Consider the following 19,278-nt stretch of genomic DNA (forward strand, 5'->3'; position numbering starts at 1 on the left):
AAAGCATGAAACATTCCTTTCAAGCTAAAAAGAGAACTGAGGGGAAGATAAATCTTACAGATTTCTGTCTTTTTTTTTTTTTAATAAGAAGCCCACAGGAGTAAGAGAAAAACAGAATCTCACTTGGTATTCACAAAAAAAAGTGTAAGCACATATTGATGCACATCATTGGCCAGATAATTTTTAAGAACCCATGACTATGAGTGTCACTGGCTTTTCTCTTGTGAAAGAGTTTTCACAAAAATAAGGTCGCAGGTTCAATTCCCGTTCGGTCCCCATGTGCTGCCTAGTCGACCTAGTCGAGAGGTGGTGTCCCTGGCAGCAGGGAGGCTGGATTAAAATGATCTCTGAGGTCCCTTCCAGCTTAGGCCATTCTATGATTCTGTGATTCTATGAAAAACACACAGGTAGGGATTTGTGTAATGATATCACAGCTGAGAGTTCTTAAAGCATTTAAATTAATGGAGCTGTAATTATAGCTTCAAAAAGTATATATCTATCTCAGACTGAGGGAAAGGCTGTTCCATTTAATTCCCCAGGTAGGGGAACAACCTTTAAGGTACCGTACTGGAAACAGGCAAAACAGGCTGTAATTAAACAGGTACAGAAAATGTGGGGACAGTGAAGTGCCCCATGAAATCAACTGAAGGGTTACGATGGGCTTAGCTGGACATGGAATCAGTCCCAGGAGAAGACATCCATAGGGTCATAGGCTAGAGGGGCTATAAAGTCACAGACATAGAAACCAACCGCTTTGATTACACTGTTAAGCTTCCTATCTCCAGGATACCAGATTTGTGTTTTTCAGAAGCTTCAGATAAGCTAATGAAATGAGCCGATGAGTCAAGCTCATTTGGCAATGGGAAGTGAGAAGAAACAGGGTATGATAGAAGATGATGACATTGAAAACTGGAGAACAAGAACAAGTATAAAAGAACAAAGTATTTGTAGCCAGAAACATGAACCCTACACATCAGTGCAGACACAGATAGGAATGTGCGCAGGTATAACCTGGGGATAGGGACAGCCTTGACAGAGGAAAACATGGAATGATAGACCCATAGAATGGTTTGGGTTGGAAGGGCTCTTAAAGACCATCTGGTTCCAACCTCTCTGCCATGGACAGGGACATCTCCCACTAGATTAGGCTGCTCAGAGCCCGATCCAGCCTGGCCTTGAACACTTCCAGGGATGCTTTCATCAAGCACTGACTGATGGTGGAAACACCAGTGTGACGAACTGTGAAGAAGGCAATCACAGCCCCAAGATGTATCAAACAAGCATTGCCTAGGAAAAGCAGCAAGCTGCTGTGGCAGAGCTGCTTCTCTCGTGGCAAACTCCTACTGGCAATGCTGCGCGTGCTTTCGGTCACCAGTGTCCAAATAAGATGGATTTGGTCTGGAGCCGGCAAAGGCGAGGGCCGCCAAGGTGATTCAAGGAACGGAAAAATCTCTCTTATAAGCAAACTAGAGTCTGATGGGAGGTTTTGGCTAAAACAAAGGCGGGGGGGGGGGGTTGGCTAAAACCAAGGAGGGGGGGGGGGCGGTATGCCTGTTTCCAGTGATTGTCCTGTGAGAAACTGGGGCGTCTGTCAGGAAGGGGTGGTGGAAAGGGGGAACATGATTGCTTCAGCTGCAGAATAACAGTGGCATTTGGCTGAACAGAGGGAAACGGGCAGTGAATAAATCTACGCTGGAAATGAGAAGAATGCACATGAGAAGTGAAGCTATAGGAAAGTCTTCTGATGGAAGTAGAAAAACAGCCCTTCCAAAAAACCCCACCCATGTCTAGTATGGAGATTAGTAAATAACTTCAGTGAGGAGGTGACGCGACTGGACATGATAAAAAACAGCATGGAAATCTCTAACTTCTACAACTCCCTCACAGCTGTCTTTCTAACCTATCATTAATAAAATATGTATCTGCTAATGTACCAGAATGGTATTGAGCACTGAGACGTCCTTGCTCAATAGAGCACCAATAAGCAAAGCACCTGAGTGGGCTCAGGTCCCTCCTGCCCCAGCAAAACACTGAGCATAAAACACTGCAGCAGGATGCTTAAGGGAAAACCCCTGATAAGCAGCAGGTGAGGCAAAGGATATATAGATCTATATATCTATATACCTATAGATCTATATATCTATAGGTATATAGATATATCATACGTATGATATCTATTAAAAATAAATAATCAACCTCACTGGATTTTTTTAAGCTTCCAGTTTCGCACTGAATAGCTGCATTACAGGTAAAAATTAAAAAGGAGGGGAAAGAACGGCAAGGAGACGTCCCTCACTCAAGGGGCTTCTCATGTGACCTGCCACCACTTTGAGGAGCCCAAATTTAAACACGTGTGCCAACAGCTCAAAGGGGAGAGACGTGACTTCAGGTACAACATCTCAGGGATCTAAATTAATGACCTGGTTTTCTCCTAAGCATTAAACTTACACTTCAACCACCAAGCTGCTAGAGGAAGACAAAGGTCCTTCCATAATTCTGGGTATGAATCTCTTCCCTAAGCTGCAGAAGTAATCTATAGTGCTCTTAATTCTTCTTAATTCTACTGCTTAACTTTAATCTACCAGTTTTTGGGGTGTCAGGAACTCGCAGGCAAATTGCCATCGCACTGCAGGGGTGACTGTCCAATGCTTTACTGGTCCACTAGCACACATTAAATATTCCACATCTCTCTCTATCTATGTATGTGATCTATGTATTCATAACTCCTAGGCAAATAGTAAGTTATGTTACAGATGCAGCTTCTTCCAGATATTTTTAAATCCTTTTTTTTTTTTTTGATGAGTGAGTATTGACAGGTATGCTTTATATTTCCAAGACATTCTATAATGATCTACAAATAGACCCAGGGAAGGCCTTGTGAGCACAAAAGTTTGTCTGTTTTGTTTCCCCAGTTATGTTAGCAGGTCTAATAGAAAGTATTGTCTCTCCTTACCGACCCTGAACAGCTTATTAATTTCTCCTACTTCTTGAAAGAAAGAGAGGGTAAGCAAAAAACCCACAACAAACAGCATAGTTACATCCCTTTCACAAAGGGGAGAACAAGGGGACAGAGATGTCAAACAATTTGCTTCAAATAAGGCAACACATCATGTCAAAGCCACCATTTAAATATTTTCCAATATCCAATACTTATTTGTTATCCAGTAGATGTCTGCTGTGATGTCAGTGGTTACTATGACCTGTACACTGAAGTTTTACTACTTCTGCTCAAAATAGGCAGTATTTTGCAAGCAGAAGTGTGTTTAAATATGCATATAAAGATCAATACCTTCTGATCTACTACTAACTTATTTTAAGAATGGTATAAGAGAAAGCCATATCCATAGTAGATCTATAACTAAGAAAAGATTTACAAGTACTATAAATCTTACACAGATTTTTAAGAGGTCTGTGCTGCATTTTCAGACAAATGCAGCCTTAAAACAAAAACAGAAACCCCTCTCACATTTAGGTAGTTGTAACAAAACAAAATTTAAGCACATCCCCTCCACATTTTTTTGAGAAAAGAAAGCATGTTAAAGTTACTGTATTCATACTGGTAATTTATGGCTATCTAATTAAAATGGGGTCTTAACTGCACACGATATGCACATAAAAAACGGAAAGGCAAAAAAAATCAAAGTAATCAATTTTAATAATGATCTTGCAGATGCCATACCAGAAAGTTTCAGACTTCTCTTCACATCATTGAAGGTGTTTATTCATTTTTCTTTGCGCATAGTTGCACAGCAGATTTTTATTCCATATGATAACTGTTCTCCAAGACAGTCCGAATTAACCAGCCAAGCCAGAGCACACGCCATATCATCTAAATACCTTCACAACGACACTGGCATTCCCATACTCTCTGTGCCCTCTGTTTTTCATCTCCATACCACAGAACACTGAGTTTAGGGAGGCTGCCACACGTTACATGAAATAGCAGTACATGGTTCTGCCCGCAGCTTTCCCCTTTCTACACACCAGCTCTATTTTAACAAATGTTGCCAAAGAAACGGCGCAGCGTTTTCCAAACCGTGCTGCCCTCTCTGCGGTCTCCTCCTGGCATCCGCAGCAACGCAGGGCACCAGTGTCTACCACTGCGTTCTGCAACCTCACCCTCTCTTCCTTCGGGCTGCTCTACTTGCATCTCATTTCAAGAGATAAGGCAGTCTAAGATCACAAGTGTGCTGGGATCAACAAAACCTTTTAGATACATAAGCTAATTAACTTCTGTTGAACTGAACTAAAGCCCAATTTGCCATCGTTTCTTTACGGCTACACACTGATTAATTTACTGCACTACTTTTCCATTTGATATTTCCATTTTTTTATCACTAAATAGAATACGGCCACATACAAGGGTATGTTACAAATTAATTGACCTTCACTTGCTACTTAATTAGCCGGTGATAACATTTCTCACTTCACATAAGAAACTCACTGACTACCTTTACACCCCTGATTCTCACGCACATTGCTGAGATGTGCAGCTGCTTTATAGCAAATCAAAGCACACCAAGACACAACTGACACAGATCACGGCAGATCTTTTTTGCAACATCCAGGACCGAAAGGCAAGTAACTAATTAGAAAGAACAGCCTTATTCAATTACCTAATAATAAACTCCCTTGCTCATTAAACGCATTACATGTATTGTAACAGCTGGCATGCTGAAATATCTGATAAAGGAAAACCTGCTTATAGTATTGCTGGTGCATTAGGGAAAGCTGGCTAAATCTGGGTTTTGGGGTGTTTTGTTGTATAGTAGTACTTGTTTAAAATATCATTTATGCACAGAGCAGTGGAGGACTTCATTACACTGCAAAAATGTCAAGTCTGGGGGAAGAAAGACTGAGCAAACATTTCTTAGGCCAGCCTTGAGTAATGCCAAAGACCAGCTTATTCCTGCACTGGGGTACGGGAAGAGCCCTGTGGGCTACTGTAAATGAAATGAGATGCTGAGAGCTCTCATTTCTCATATCTCAAATGACATACGGTTCTTACATAGAATGTAGTCACCTCTGCTTCCAGGACAGTTTTCATTTTTTTCATCAAGTGGCTGTCTCAAGAAAAAAGGTCTCAACAAACCTAGCAGCAGAGATGGTAACTGCAAACTCCCTCCTTCCAGACGACCTCTAATCACATACTCCACAGAGTCACACCTTCTCTTGCTCTCTCTTACTGCCTTTTACTGTTACTGTGGTGGTTTCTATACAACAGTCAGCTTCAGAGAGGGGTGCCACCTTCTCCACCTATCATCCAGGACCCTTTCACTGCCTTGCACACCCATCTGAAGTAAGATTTAAACGTGCATTCCTAACAGAAGTTTCCTTCTCCCTGAAGAAAACGAAGTAAAGTTAAGTACCAATGATCCAGTGAGATAAATCTGCTATTTGAAAAGGTGGAAAAAAAGAAAAAAAGGAAAAAGCAGTCCTCTGCAACAGCTCTGCTCAGCACTAAGGCTACTAGGATCATTAAATGGGTGATGCTGCAAGCACAAGCGAAAGCAGAGGCTTTAGACATTTGATTGCAAATCCCAAGACCTGGCTTCCTTGTGGTTAACTGAGTGTTAAGGATCTCCTCTTGCCTGTGCTCTCCGAGAACCTCTTCTTCCATATGCGAGGGCTTATAAGTCTCTCCCTCTTTTTCCACCCTACATATGGCTGCTTGTTTTTTACAAAACTTGTAGGAACTTAATTATCCTTGAGACTACAATCTCTTTGTCAAACTTGGCTGAAACTGGCCAGAGGGTTCACAAGTTAGTCGGGGAGGAGGGAAAGAAACTGCATAAGCCTCATTTCGTCAAGAATCCAGGCTAAAAACAATTATAGCCAGAAGGTTCAATTAAAGAAAGAGAACCATAGACTCTTCCTGCACTTCCAACACAAAACGGCTCATGCATACTAATCAGCTAACACTGCTCTGACTGAAGTAATGAGAGTTTTGCAGCAAATTAATGTTTGTATTGATTTATATTGAGGATTGTCACAGGCTGGAAGTTCAATGGCATCATGTTCAGCATGAAGCACAAAATCACCTTCATATTAACACTGTAATTTATATGCTCACAGTATCTCCCTAGCTATATCCACACACCTCCATCTCCACACATGCAAACCTCATGCCTCCATTTTTAATAACATAATAACACTGACATATATTGTATGACCAGAAGGGAAGGCAAAATGTGTTTGGGGAGTAGCGTGCATTTTCATGACATCATTATTATCCACCACCTTGAGAAAATCACTATTACGATCCTCTTTGAAAAGCAAGTATTTTTTTTTTCCCATTTTGTATCCAAAACCAAATATATGCATATCTGATGGACTTGACATATGTTCACATCTGCAAATGAAGTAATGGAGAAGCATACTTCAAGGGAAAAGAATTTCTTCATTGGAACATTTATGTTTTTTCAAACACATAGACCATATTCTGGTTAATTCCTAGTTTTAAAACCTCACGAAGATGTAGTTATGGTTGCTATTCAATTTAAATTTGCAAAAGGTTGCCCATCTTTTAATTTTTAAATAGACTGAGTTCACTGTCATAACATCCCTGTGCCTAGAAAGATTTTCTTTCTTGCCATAGAGAGCAAAAGATGAGCCCTGTTACATGGGTCACAACTATTTCATATTAATGAGTTTACATTAGCTGTTAGCACTGCTAATGGTGAACTATAAAGTATACTGTGCAAATGTTCATCCTCTTCTTCGTCTCCACAAGGACATTCTTCTGCTACAGAGACAGTTTCTTCTAGGTTTGGCCTATACCCCAGCTTTCCTCTCAGCCAGGTCATCACCGTGGCAAACACACTGTCCATCTTTTTTACTCAAAGTAGTTGACGTCAGAGTCTCCAATCAGTACAGGAGTTAACGCTGCTTCCTGAGAAGGGCTTCACTCTGTTGCCATAGAGAAGTCAGCAGGACCATTTGGAGCACCCTGGGACATCCTGGACCTCTGCATGGTGCCAGCAGCTATGTCATACTCCTCTGACATGTCACTGCAAAGTCATCGAGAGCGCCGTAGGGCATATAATAATAACAATAATATCAGACGCCTCTGTTTGGACAACTGAATCAAGCGCAAAGTCTCAGGTCCTATCCACAGCAAATAAATATACATTAATTTTAAAGTAAGGGCTTAATCTAGAAAGTGATCTTGAAAAAAAAAGCATTAGATAATTACATGTCTCTTGACTTCCACATATTATATCTAAGCTTGAAACGTAGGCTTTTGTTGAGTTTTTCACTCATCTGGGAGTGAGGATTAAGAGCCTGTTTGACAACAGCCAGTGGGGCTTGGACTAGTGTCCGACACGCTGGATTTTATTTTTTTGGCTCACTGTGAACCAACAGAGAAGATCCCAGCAGCTCCATTAGCTTCTGAATCACAGCTGCACTGTCCTTATGGCCACCGTGTATCTTCACAGGTGCCACCAGACTGACTCCATAAGCTCCTCTCTTGACAACATACACAGAATCATTAAGGTTGGAAAAGACCTCTAAGAGCATGTAAGACAGTATAGTTTCACTGCAGAGCGCTCATGGCCCAAACTGAATTTCATACAAAAGTAAATGAATTAGGTTTTTACAAAGTTTAAAAGGTGTCTGGCCTATGGGACATGCACGTGAGGTGGTGGCACCACACCTGATGGGCTGCTCACCCAGGCCACCCGTGCAGCAGCCATGGCACTGAGCACCGCAGATTCCCTCTCACTCAAGTCAAACCAACCCAGGGGGAAGCAAGGGTTGAGAATTTGTAATGTCTCATGAAAAAGGGTATGACTATATGGCGGTGACTGCATCAGGTCATCTTTCAATGCTGTGTGGTGGAGCAATGGGTGAGCCGGAGGGATACAGGTGCCCGGGGCAGGGGCAAGACAGCTCCCTTTGCCCTTTTAGCTGTCATGTGCCCCACCACAGTGTTGCACCACTCTCTCATGCGTTTTCATGCAGTTTTTCACTGTCTACTTCTTTCTTTTCACCGCTCAGTGATTCGTCTTTCCAAACATCGGCACTATCTGAGTTCTGGGGCGCTGTTCACAACACCTTGCCACACAGGTCACTAATGAAACGGATGAGAAGACAGTTTTGTTTCCCCATCATTAATTTCTTCTTTGTTGTAGTCAAGACCTTGCAGGAATCTAATCCTGCGTGGCACAGCATGGCCACAGCCACAAGAAACACATCAATGTGGAAGAAAATGAATGTTTATGGCTTCCTCTTGCACTTCAGCTGTGGGACAGGTACCTCAAAGTAGGTCTTCAATTATATGTTCTGACATCTCTAAAGCCACACCAGCTTTCTTTTTATTGCAATAGGTTTCAAAGACAATCCACCTCCTCAAAAACAAGGTGCCAGTTCTCATATGACGAGATATGAGTTGGAAGAGGGGTATGGTTATCAAATAGGCTTACAAATAAACTTCCCAGTTCTTGTTCCACTGCTGGGGACAAGCTGCCTTGACAGGAACACAGGTCTTGTCTCTGCTAGGCTTTTACATTAGGAAGCTCCCTGCATCTGAGCACAACCCTGTCTTTTGTATTGATGATACATTCGAAGTATAACAGCTTGGGAAGAACAGCTGACGCCTGAGCTGAGAGAAAGCTGCATACGCAGGGCCAAGGGAAAAAAAACAGCCTGGAATGAAAGAGGAACCACCTGCCAGAAAAATAAAGGAGTAGGTGGGTAGACCTGGAGAGAGCAAGCCTGTGGGAACAGTGAGTGACCTGAGTTAATAGGGAGCGTGGGGGAGGAGTGGGCAGCAAGCAATTGCTCTTGTGTTCAAAATCCTAGTGATGGGATGAGTCAGAGACTGTGATTGAATTTTGCCTTCACTACACCCACAGACTGGTTATTACAAAGCTTAGGGGAGCAACAAAAACTACACAGTGAATCGATGGGTATATGAAGCACCCCCAAGTGCCCAAAAACCCGAACAACGTCTGCCAAACAACGTGCCCTTTCATACAAGGTTTCCTGCAGCTCTAACTAGTCTGCCTAGTTGCTTTTCTTTGTGTAATAAGACTTAGATTGATAACTGAGTAGCTGCTGCATCTGAAACGTATGGATATGGCAGACTACCTGGGAATGCTCTTCATGAGTCTCCACTAAGGCTTCTGGAAGCAGCAAGCTCCAGGAGTTAACTCAGCAAGACCGCTGCCGAGGAACTACTAAATACTCTTTCAGTCCCTCAGGACAACACGATTCAGTGAACAAGAAGATATATATTAAATCTTTCAGTGACTGTTCTTCAACTGCTTTTCCTTTCTGCTCCTAGTGCTCACCTTCCTTCCTAGGCCGAGGGCCAGGCGACCTGCTCAGCAAGTTCTACCACACCGAAACCGACAGTGAAAACTGCAGGTGAACACCCACTCGCTTGCGTTGAGCTGTCATAACGGGCCAAAGGAGGCACAAGGTCTCATGAAAGGGATCTGCTCTGACCACAAAGAGGCTCTGCCTATGAACCACACGACTGGGAAGATGGGCTTCCCACATCTTCAGAGGGAAGGGAAGGCAGGTACTGGAGCACATCCAAAGGGCAATAAAGCTGGTGAAGGGTCTAGAGAACAAGTCTTATGAGGAACAGCTGAGGGATCTGGGGCTGTTTAGCCTGGAGAAAAGGAGGCTGAGTTGTAGAGAGCAATAAGCTCTCCCCTACCTGAAAGGAAACTGTAGTGAGGTGGGGGTCAGTCCCTTCTCCCAGGTAACAAATGATAGGACAAGAGCCTATGAAGGGCCTCAAGTTGCACCAGGGGAGGTTTAGACTGGATATTAAAAAAATTTCTTCATCAATTGGGTTGTCAAGCACTGGAACAGGCTTCCCAGGGAAGTGGTGGAGTCACCATTCCTGGAGGTATTTAAAAGCATGTATTTAAAAGCATGTGGTGCCTAGGGACATGGTTTAGTGGTGGACAGTGTTAGGTCAATGGTTGGGCTCTGATCTTAAAAGTCTCTTCCAACCTAAAAAATTGCATGATTCTATGAAAGCAAAGGGAAGAACTGGACAGCCTGTTCCACTGCCTAACAACCCTTTAGGTGAAGGAAATTTTCCTAGTGTCCAATATAAACTTCCCCCAGTGTAACCTGAGGTCATTTCCGCTTGTCCCACTGCTTGTTATGTGCGAGAAGAGATGGACCCCCTCCTTGCTACAACCTCCTTCAGGCAGTTGTAGAGAGTAATAAGGTCTCCCCTGATGCTTTGTATCAGCTTGAGTTGCATGGCAGCATGATCACTTGAACAGTGATAAAAGAAGGGGGGCTACCAGTGACAGGACACAAGACTGGAGGTAACCATCTCTTTTTAGCAGCAGCTCACAATTGCACACGTTGAGTATAACGTGAAATATAGTCTCAGGAAATAGGATGGCATAATTTCATGCAGCACCTGACTTTATTCTGAGCCAAAAAAAAAATATCTCGTAGCCTGAAAAAGCAGGGCCTTCAGGAATCATACCTGCCCTGGGAACAGTATTTTCACTGAGTAGATTTAAAACAAGGAGTCTTCTCTCAAGAGACTTCCTTTGAACTGACTGGGGAAAAACATGCCCTTTCCAGAAAGAAGTCAGTGGAAAAAACCCATCCAGATTCATCCTTCACAGGAGATTCTTTTTCACAGGCTCTAATTCACAGGAGATTCTCTTCTGTTTTTCCAACACAAGAACTGAGGGTATCCATGAGACGAGGTTTGAAATGAACATCAGTAGTTGGTTTCCACACTGCAGGTAATGAAGTTGTAGAAGTCCTCTCTGCAGCATGCTGTGGGTGCTGAAGGTGTACAGGGTTCAAAAAGCAGTGGGACAAATCAAGGGAAAGATGGTCACTGAGAACTTTAAGTACAACCACATTATGCCTGACTCCCAACGTCACTGAGCAGCACACCACAAGGAGAGCACTCCAGGAAGCCACTGCAGGTTTGCACATCCACTACTGGGTCACTGGGCTTTGGTGTGACCCAGGGTGGCTGCTGCCATTCTGAATACAGAGGGAGCCTAGAGAGCTAATTCTCAGTCACCCAAAACAGGCCTTGATTGACACTTTCTCTTCATGTCACACCTCACGGCAACTCAGACAAAGGGCAGCCTCTGGGAGGTGGTGTTCTCAGACCACCTGTGTTTTACTGGACTTTTATAAGAAAAACCAGAGGTGGGTGAAAAAGAAGGGATGCAACCAAACTTGTTGCTCTGCAAGAAAAATGAGACCTGGATTCTGCATCCCTCACCTGGAAGGTTTCAGCTTGCAAGTGGTGTTCCCAGACCACCTGTGCTTTACTGGACTTTTTATAAGAAAAACCAGAGGTGGGTGAAAAAGAAGGGATGCAACCAAACTTGTTGCTCTGCAAGAAAAATGAGACCTGGATTCTGCATCCCTCACCTGGAAGGTTTCAGCTTGCAACTTCCACATGCCCAGAGCCCACAGCTACTGACAAGGGCAGCCCATACATCCCCCCACCCTGCTGAAACTGGGTCACTGTGCAGCAAAACAGGCTAAATTCCTGGGCCCAGAAGGAATAAGCCACTCTGTCACCCAGGAGAAATGAGCCTGTCCATTCCAGTCATTCTTGCCCACCAGCTGTAGGCACAGCCCTTGAACTCACCTTGTCTGTGAGCAGTGTCACACCACATAACCGGGTGATGGGCAGAAATTCAGCCAGCTAGGACACCATAAACACCCATTTAGATGCTTTCTAATACCAACAAAAGCAGCCAATCCCCTCTGCATGTGGTGTTCATCTACAGTCTGTCCAGACTGCCCCACCTGCCAAGTGAGAGCAGGTATCATCAACTTCAAAGTGTAAGATGATCCCGAGTCCTTGACATTCATAAAACATTTAGAGACCCACAAAAGAATCACTGGACGGCAAATGACTACCTACTGCATCCCAACTCTGAGCTCACTCTCTTACAGCTTGCTTACTTTACAAAGACTTTTTTTTTTCTCCTTCCTTTTTCTAAGTAAAGCTGAGGCCATCTTAAACAGATTCTTTTCAGGTCCAGATATTTTGACAAAGTGGATGTTCCTAAAACTTTTTTTTTTTCCCCTGGAACGCTTTTAACTTGGTAACAGGTCTCTGTGTATAGTTTTCAATTACCTTTTATTCTGTGGTGCTAAATGAGACCAGATAGGCATATTCTTAAAAGGCTTTCATGAAAATGCAAATGAACAGTTCACACTAGTCTGCTGGCTCAATAAATAGAACAGTTCGAAGTGTCTAGACTCTAGTAAATATATAAAAATACAGAAAAAGCCATCTGTAGCTTTCATTTTCTTGTTACCACCATAAAAATTGCAATGACAGTATCTTCAAGATACCTTCTCTGTATCTGTATTAGCTTAGACAACATATCCTTCTGGTAGCTGACCTGCAGAAAGGGTATAAATCTGTGTCAAGAAATAGTACCAGAATTTAAAACCTAGACTTGCCTGCAAACATGAGAGTCAACTCCCAGCAAAACGCACATGATAATATTTTCTTATCTGTCAAGCTTTTCACATCTCCCCCTCCTAGATATCACAATTAATTTTAAGGTTTTGGTTTTTTGTGGTTTTTTTTTTTAATTCTAGCTTAAATAGAGCAAGGATTTGTGTGTTCTTGTCCCCAGACATTACATTATGTATTAGTACTCCTTCGAAAGGATTTTGTTCTTTAATCCTAGCAGGACAAGAAAGCCTTGAAAATAGTTTTACTTACAATGCCCAATTTGGAAGGATCTAAATGTGATATATCAAGTGTTACATATCCAGGTTCTTCACTTTTAAATTAAGCCACCTGAACCCAGCGAGAAGTAGAAAAATACATATAGAGCAGTTCCTGAAATTCAAGCTTCCCAGTGACAAGGGCCTCTCCATAGATCCTTCCCACTTTATAAACACAGCAGCATCTGCAGCATCCAAAGGGGAGCCTGTAAGGGCTCTGAAAAAAAGGCTTTGGGACAGTTTAAGGCTCCAGCTCTGGCAGCATGTCCTCAGCACTCTCCCTCTTCCTGCTCTGGGCCTCGCCATGGAATCACAGAATCACAGAATGTGTTGCGTTGGAAAGGACCTTTAAAGGTCAGCTAGTCCAACCCCCCTACAGTTAGCAGGGATGGCTTTAACCAGATTGGGTTGCTCAGAGCTCCATTGAGCCTGACCTTGAATGTCTCCAGGGATGGGGCTTCCACTACCTCTCTGGACAACCTGTGCCAGTGTTTCACCACCCTCTTTGTAAAGTACCCCTTCATCCACCTGAGGCACAGTCAGTCAGATTAGCTCGGAGACACCTTCTTTCTCACGTTAAGCACACTGAGGCTACTTGCGCCGTACAGTTTTGGGTGTGCTCAACTGACTCACCAGCTGTCCAAGCTATGGGGGGCTTCTGCTGGAGACAGCCCCATCGCTGGATGCAATGTTAGGACCCGCTGATGGGCATCTGGACGGCTGCTGCATCTGTCACCCACTGGGTGCACAGGAATGACCCATGTGCATTCTCCTCACACCCCCAAAATACCCTGTTTGGAACAGACCAGGCTCTGTCCTTCACCTAAGAGCGAGAAACAAATGCTGAGATGCATCTCAGAAGCCCATGTGGCAGAATCTGGCTTGAAACCAGCAAGTTTCTGGCCTGAATCTGAACCAGGCTCATTAGTCTTTAGCTATTCCTGTCTAGCCTGGAGCATCTCATAGCTGAAGAATATTCAGAGCCCAGACAGTTTTCAACAGCGAGCATTCTGGATCCTCAAAACTGTAATCTGTCCAATGGGTTGCTCTTGCAACTTTTCCTGGGTTTAAAAGTCAAGTATTGCAAGGACAGATATTCAGAGCCAAAAATCCCTTTTGAGTTAAAAGCAAACAGGGTCTGTTAAATTCTATTGACCTTTTACTTGGAACCAACAGACTTACAAATGTACTTCTTTAATACAGGAAAATTTGCATTCTGATGCAACCATGTTACTCCAGAAACTTGGCCTAAGGCCACAGCCCTATGACCAGCAGGAGTGACCCAGTGCTCAGCTGGCACTACACAGCCCTTCTCCCTTCTCTCAGCAGCGACTACAGCAACTACTCGGGTTTAACCACAATCAGTTTCCCAGCCTGGTGCACCACATAATGACAAAGACAGTGGTGGGAGCACTAAGGAGGACGTGGCACGGTGTGAAGGCAGATGTTCCTGGCAAGGATTATTTTCTTCAGTCCTAAGACCATCTTTTGCTAGCTTAGAACAATGCTGAGGCTGTGGGCAAGTCAGCATGAAGATGCTTCTGGTCATACCATGGCTGAAGTTGGAATGATCCTCTGGGCATCATCTGGTCCAACCTCCTGCTCAAGCAGGGCCATCTAGAGCCAACTGCCCAAGGACCATGTCCAGATGGCTTTTGAGTATCTCCAAGGATGAAGAGTCCACAACCCCTTTGGGGAACCTGTGCCAGTGCTCGGTCATCCTCACAGTGACAAAATGTTTCCTGATGTTCAGAGGGAACCTCTCGTGTTTCAGTCTGTGCCCATTGCCTCTGGTCCTGTCACTGGGCACCACTGAGCAGAGCCTGGCTCTGTCCTCTCTGCACCTTCCCTGCAGATATTTACATAGATCAATGAGATCCTCCCAAGCCTTCTCCAGGCTAAACGGTCCCAGCTCTCTCAGTCTCTCCTTACAGGAAAGATGCTCCACACCATCATCTTAGCGGCCCTTTGCTGGACTCTCTCCTGCTTTGGCAGTCAGATCCAAGGGGTACATACCAATACCATCCTCCCTTGTCTACACCGGAAATCGGGAAAGGCAGCAGCAGGCAGGAGAGCGCGTGTTCCTTCCCAAAACAGGAGCTTTTTTGATCAATTAGGGTGTAAAGGATGGCCTGTCTCAGAGTGCTGTATCTTGTGTTTGACTGACTTCTTAAGGAGCAGCTGTAACTACCAGGCACCACCTAAATGTTACACATACCTCAACCTGAGACTAAAAAAAATAATTCTCTGCCTTCTCTGGGTAGGAAGATGTTTATTCAAAGAGACTCAACATACTCACTATCATTTATTTCTACAGCAGGTACACCAACCCAAGACAGTTAAAAAGCTAAGTCTCCAAAGCTCCAAATATTATGTAAATAAACACTAAGTAATTGTCTGCATTAAAGTGTGGTTCAGCGTTCAGCAAGGAAAACAGCCCTTGTTTTTTTAAATTAAATTCTGATTTTATCTGTAACTCTAGACTGCTCTGTTTGTTTATTTATATGAAAAGTTATCCTGCTCGTTGAGTGCCAAAGCCTTATTCTGAAACTGTATGATTAACACCAGTATTTCTGAAAGCGACCCATCAAATATACTTATGTGACTAATGACATAATCCCTTCAACCGGCAGCGTAAGCAAACCGAACTAACGGGACGCATTCTTGCCACACACACGGCAATTTACAAACACCCTTCTGAATAACAGAGGTGATGGCTGCGAGGATACCAGATGATACGTCCAAAAGCCATGCACCCACAATGCTCCTTAACAGCTTTTTATGCTCTATGGGGCCAGGCACGACGCCGAAACACACGGCTCCGACTCCTGCTCGGCGGCGAGGAGCTGCAACAGAAGACGTGGCCGTCCTGTTATGGTACCTCCCTCTGCCTGCAGCAGGGTCAGCGGGAAGAAACCCTGTACCTCCACCTCGGCTGATTCAGGCTGCAATCTGGCTTCTTGGCATAATCCCTAAGTCTCTCTGGCTCGTTCCCTTTTCCCTTGCCCTTTTGGGGAGGGACAGGAGTTAATATAGACCACATCTGTCATCCGTTTAGCGGCTGGCCCAGCCCTAAACCCTTGACACCATCGTTACAAGCAATTTAACCCAGTAGACTCAAGTAGAAAATGCTCCCTTCTGCCACCTGGCAAAAGGTTGGTGTTGGGCAGCGGGACAGAGCAGCACTGCTTCAGCCACAGGACACGGGCTGGCCCCCTCGGAGCAGATGCCCTCCCAAACTAGGACAAAACACGCCTGTTTGCTTTGGCTACGTTTTTTACATGGTTTTGGACATCTCTCCACTGAGCAACGATGCTGGTTGTCAGTAAGTCATCCACAGTGATCCCTCTGGATTTCTCTTCATGGTATTATTAGCTTAGGCTGTGACTCCAGTTTCAACTCGTGGGCGATAACCATCCCTGCACAAAAGTCTCCAGCTCAAATAGCCGGCACCTCCGCCACGAGCTCCACGTCCTCAGGCAGCAAGGACAGGCACATCACCCCTTTGGCCAGGGTGATGCAGTAGCAGCACCTCTTGCACAACAAAGCCACTGTCCTGCCAGCCCTGGGGTGACCAAGCCTGGCTGCCCATCTCCCAGCCATAGCCCCGAGCCTTTATAACTGTTAAAAACTGTATTAAAAAAAAATAAAATAAATTCTACTGACTTGCTTATTTTTTTCTAAAAGCTGCCCATTTTGTAAAAGAATTACCCATTTGCTGCAGACACTAGCCTGCCTGTTTAAAAAAAATAAAAATATTCCACTGGCAGGCAACCAATATACAAGAACATCTACAAAGAAGCTGTTACAGTTTATCACGCAGTAATCCATGGATTAAGGTCATTAATAGCACTTGATGACATATTGCCATGACCCCAAAGGTGCTGTTCTGGCTTGCAGGATATACAGAACATAACCCCCTCACAAACATTTCCCGAGTCACTTCTAAATCTCCAAAAGCAGAGAAGAAATCAGAAAACCCAGAAGATGCCTAGCACAGTCTCTTGCATTGATTACACACCAAAAAAAAAAAGTTATAATGAAAATAAATTAACATTTTCAATTAACACTGAATTTTCTTCTCCTTCACACTGATGTTTTTACAGTAAGAGAGTTCTTGGTGAGTAACTAAACTTTGGATCTACAGAGCCAAGTTTAAAAAGTAAGCCATGACACTGTCCCATGCCCAAAAGACAAAGCCACAACTAAAACTTTAAAAATAAAATCCAAAAAGCTCAATTTTGTCCTTTAATTATTTATATGAAATAAGCTTTTGCATTCTGTTGAAATGAGAACAGAAATGTATCATCACAGAAAACACTGTGTACTCCCCAAATCCCACGAGGTCATTAATCTTATTTTTTGCAGTACACGAAGTTATTTTCACAGAACTTTTAAAATAGTTTTCTAAAGCATACTTGATGTTATTAGGAAGTCAGAAGAAGGTGATAGCTTAACTACATAATTGCTAAATATCCTCCAAAAGAAAACATCCCTTCACTCTTGTTCTAAACTTAATGCTGCTGCCTGCACTATCCATACAATTATCAACGTTATGAATTTATCCGAGAGTCCTCAAGACCAGGGGTAAACAACCCACTGTGCCAAAACTGAAGTAACGGATAGACTTTTAAAAATTTTGTTAATATAAACTAAAGAATTTGCGCTCTTTCCATAGGATTTGTTTTATTAGGGCTCTGGTAACAGCCTAGTACTGTGCCACCGTGTATTTTCATTTGCCATGAAACAACTAAAATTCATAAAATGTACTCGGGGGAATACAAATGTCCTACCAGTTGTAAGCAATCCCATATCCTTACAGTCATACGCAATTTTTGTAAACAAGATGTTGACAATGGAAAAGAAAATCCTTAGAAAGAAATCTTGTAGAAGTTTCAATAAAACAAAGTTACAACAAGCAACATTTGTATTAATATACATCTCACTGAGAACAAATAACTTTGTTTAAACTAGTTTACTTGTAACTCATCATTTCACATTTTACGTTCAGTACGATACAGTAACATTTTCATTACGCATGCAAAATATTTTCTTACCTTTAAGGAATCAAAGCAGGCAATAACTCTTCCATTTTCAACCTGGCAACTTTTAGGAGGGTGTGCAAATTTGCATTCTTCATCAGAGCGTGAACAAGTTCCCCTCTGAAATTGCCTGCACACTTCTAATGTTAGCCATTTCGTATCTCTTACAGGAGCAACATTCAAAGCCATGATGAAAAGCTGATTTCAAACTTCTAAATTGCTGTCAAGTGAATTATGCCAAGGAAAATTCCCAAAACTAAGGACAAAGGGAAGGGAGGAAAAAAAACCACGCACACTAAAAATTCTCAATTTTGATTGAAAAGAAAGCTTTAAAAAAAAAGTGGGGGACGATTAACGATGTCCAACGCACACAAAGCAGAATAAACAGAGAAAGTTTATCAGCAAGCAGTCACTCATCAATCATTAAGTCCCGCTTGTAGACTTTTGGCTGGGAAAAACCATGCTCAGTCGCATTTCTGTCTGTAGAACACGTGGCCTTGTTGATTGTATCACGGATGCACCAGTTTCAGAGCCAAGGTCCTTCAACGCAATGGCACTCCTTGATAGAACAGTATTTCTCTGACGGTCGCTTGCTGGTATTGATAACACGACAAAAGCAACGCAGTCATTTGTTCATGTCCCAGTAATAACAATAATTGCTCTTCCTCTTCTTCTGCTTTCAGTTTCCCATCAACTAATTGGCAAATGGAGACAGCTGAGGTATCTTCCGCCAAGGTGTAAGGTGAAGGCAATGTCTGGCTGGCAAAGATGGGGTTTTGAGAACACGAGCGTAGCAGTCCTCGCTCATATAAGTGACTTGACAAAGGCACTTTTTAAGTCACTGACCTGACAAAACAAATACAGCATCAGTTCACGTGCAACTCATTCAAATCAACATTACGAAACCGATCACCCCTTTTTATCAGATTACTACAAACATGCTGCCAAATCACTTGTATTTCTTTCTCCAAACAAAATCAGGCTCCTCCGTCAAGTTACGCGCGACAAGGGAATAACCAGTTGAAATGCATGCTGCAGTAATATTCTAGGCAGCAATCCAAAAGTTGGGAATGATTTAAATAGATGAATGTGGCAGACACAATAATTAGGCGTGCTGGTTGTGAAACAATTCAGCATGCTCAGTCTCCAAAACAATGTACGAGAACCCGCTTCCATTAATTTATCTTATGGCCCTTTAGATTGTGTTACTACATTATAGGCTGTTACTTGTTGATTCGTTCTTTCTTAGAAATGAGGACAGTAGTATTCTGTTCAGATTTTTTTCGTCTCTCCTTATGAAGGGAAGAAGAAAAAACAAAAGAAAACATTTTCCAAAAATTACAGGCAAAAAGTCTTCCATATCCAGAAAACAGAGTTAGTTTCCCTGTTAAAGTCTGTTTCATAAAGGCTTCGTGAAAGGGCTCATCACTAAACCATCATGGTCTAATGAGCTCCTTCTAATATGAAGCAGCCTTTACCTAAATTTTCCTTTGATTAAATTAACTTTCATGTGTCTTTACAAATACATGGT

At 43.0% G+C, this 19,278-nt stretch overlaps 1 protein-coding gene across 8 annotated transcripts in view; it reads right to left on the reverse strand.

The window, feature by feature from the left end:
* Positions 1–18,293, reverse strand: part of MBNL2 (muscleblind-like splicing regulator 2) — a 72,980-nt gene extending 54,687 nt beyond the window's left edge. For 7 of the 8 annotated variants that reach the window (XM_009864732.1, XM_009864724.1, XM_009864717.1 and 4 more), the window contains exon 1: positions 17,763–18,293. In XM_009864732.1, coding sequence (XP_009863034.1) covers positions 17,763–17,936 — 174 coding nt within the window. In that variant the 5' untranslated portion in view covers positions 17,937–18,293. The remainder of the gene's footprint in view (positions 1–17,762) is intronic. The other variant, XM_009864688.1, reaches the window with a different exon arrangement.
* Between the last annotated feature and the right edge of the window lie 985 nt (positions 18,294–19,278).

The sequence above is a fragment of the Apaloderma vittatum genome, unplaced genomic scaffold (genome assembly GCF_000703405.1).
Source record: "Apaloderma vittatum isolate BGI_N311 unplaced genomic scaffold, ASM70340v1 scaffold13350, whole genome shotgun sequence".
NCBI lineage: Eukaryota > Metazoa > Chordata > Aves > Trogoniformes > Trogonidae > Apaloderma > Apaloderma vittatum.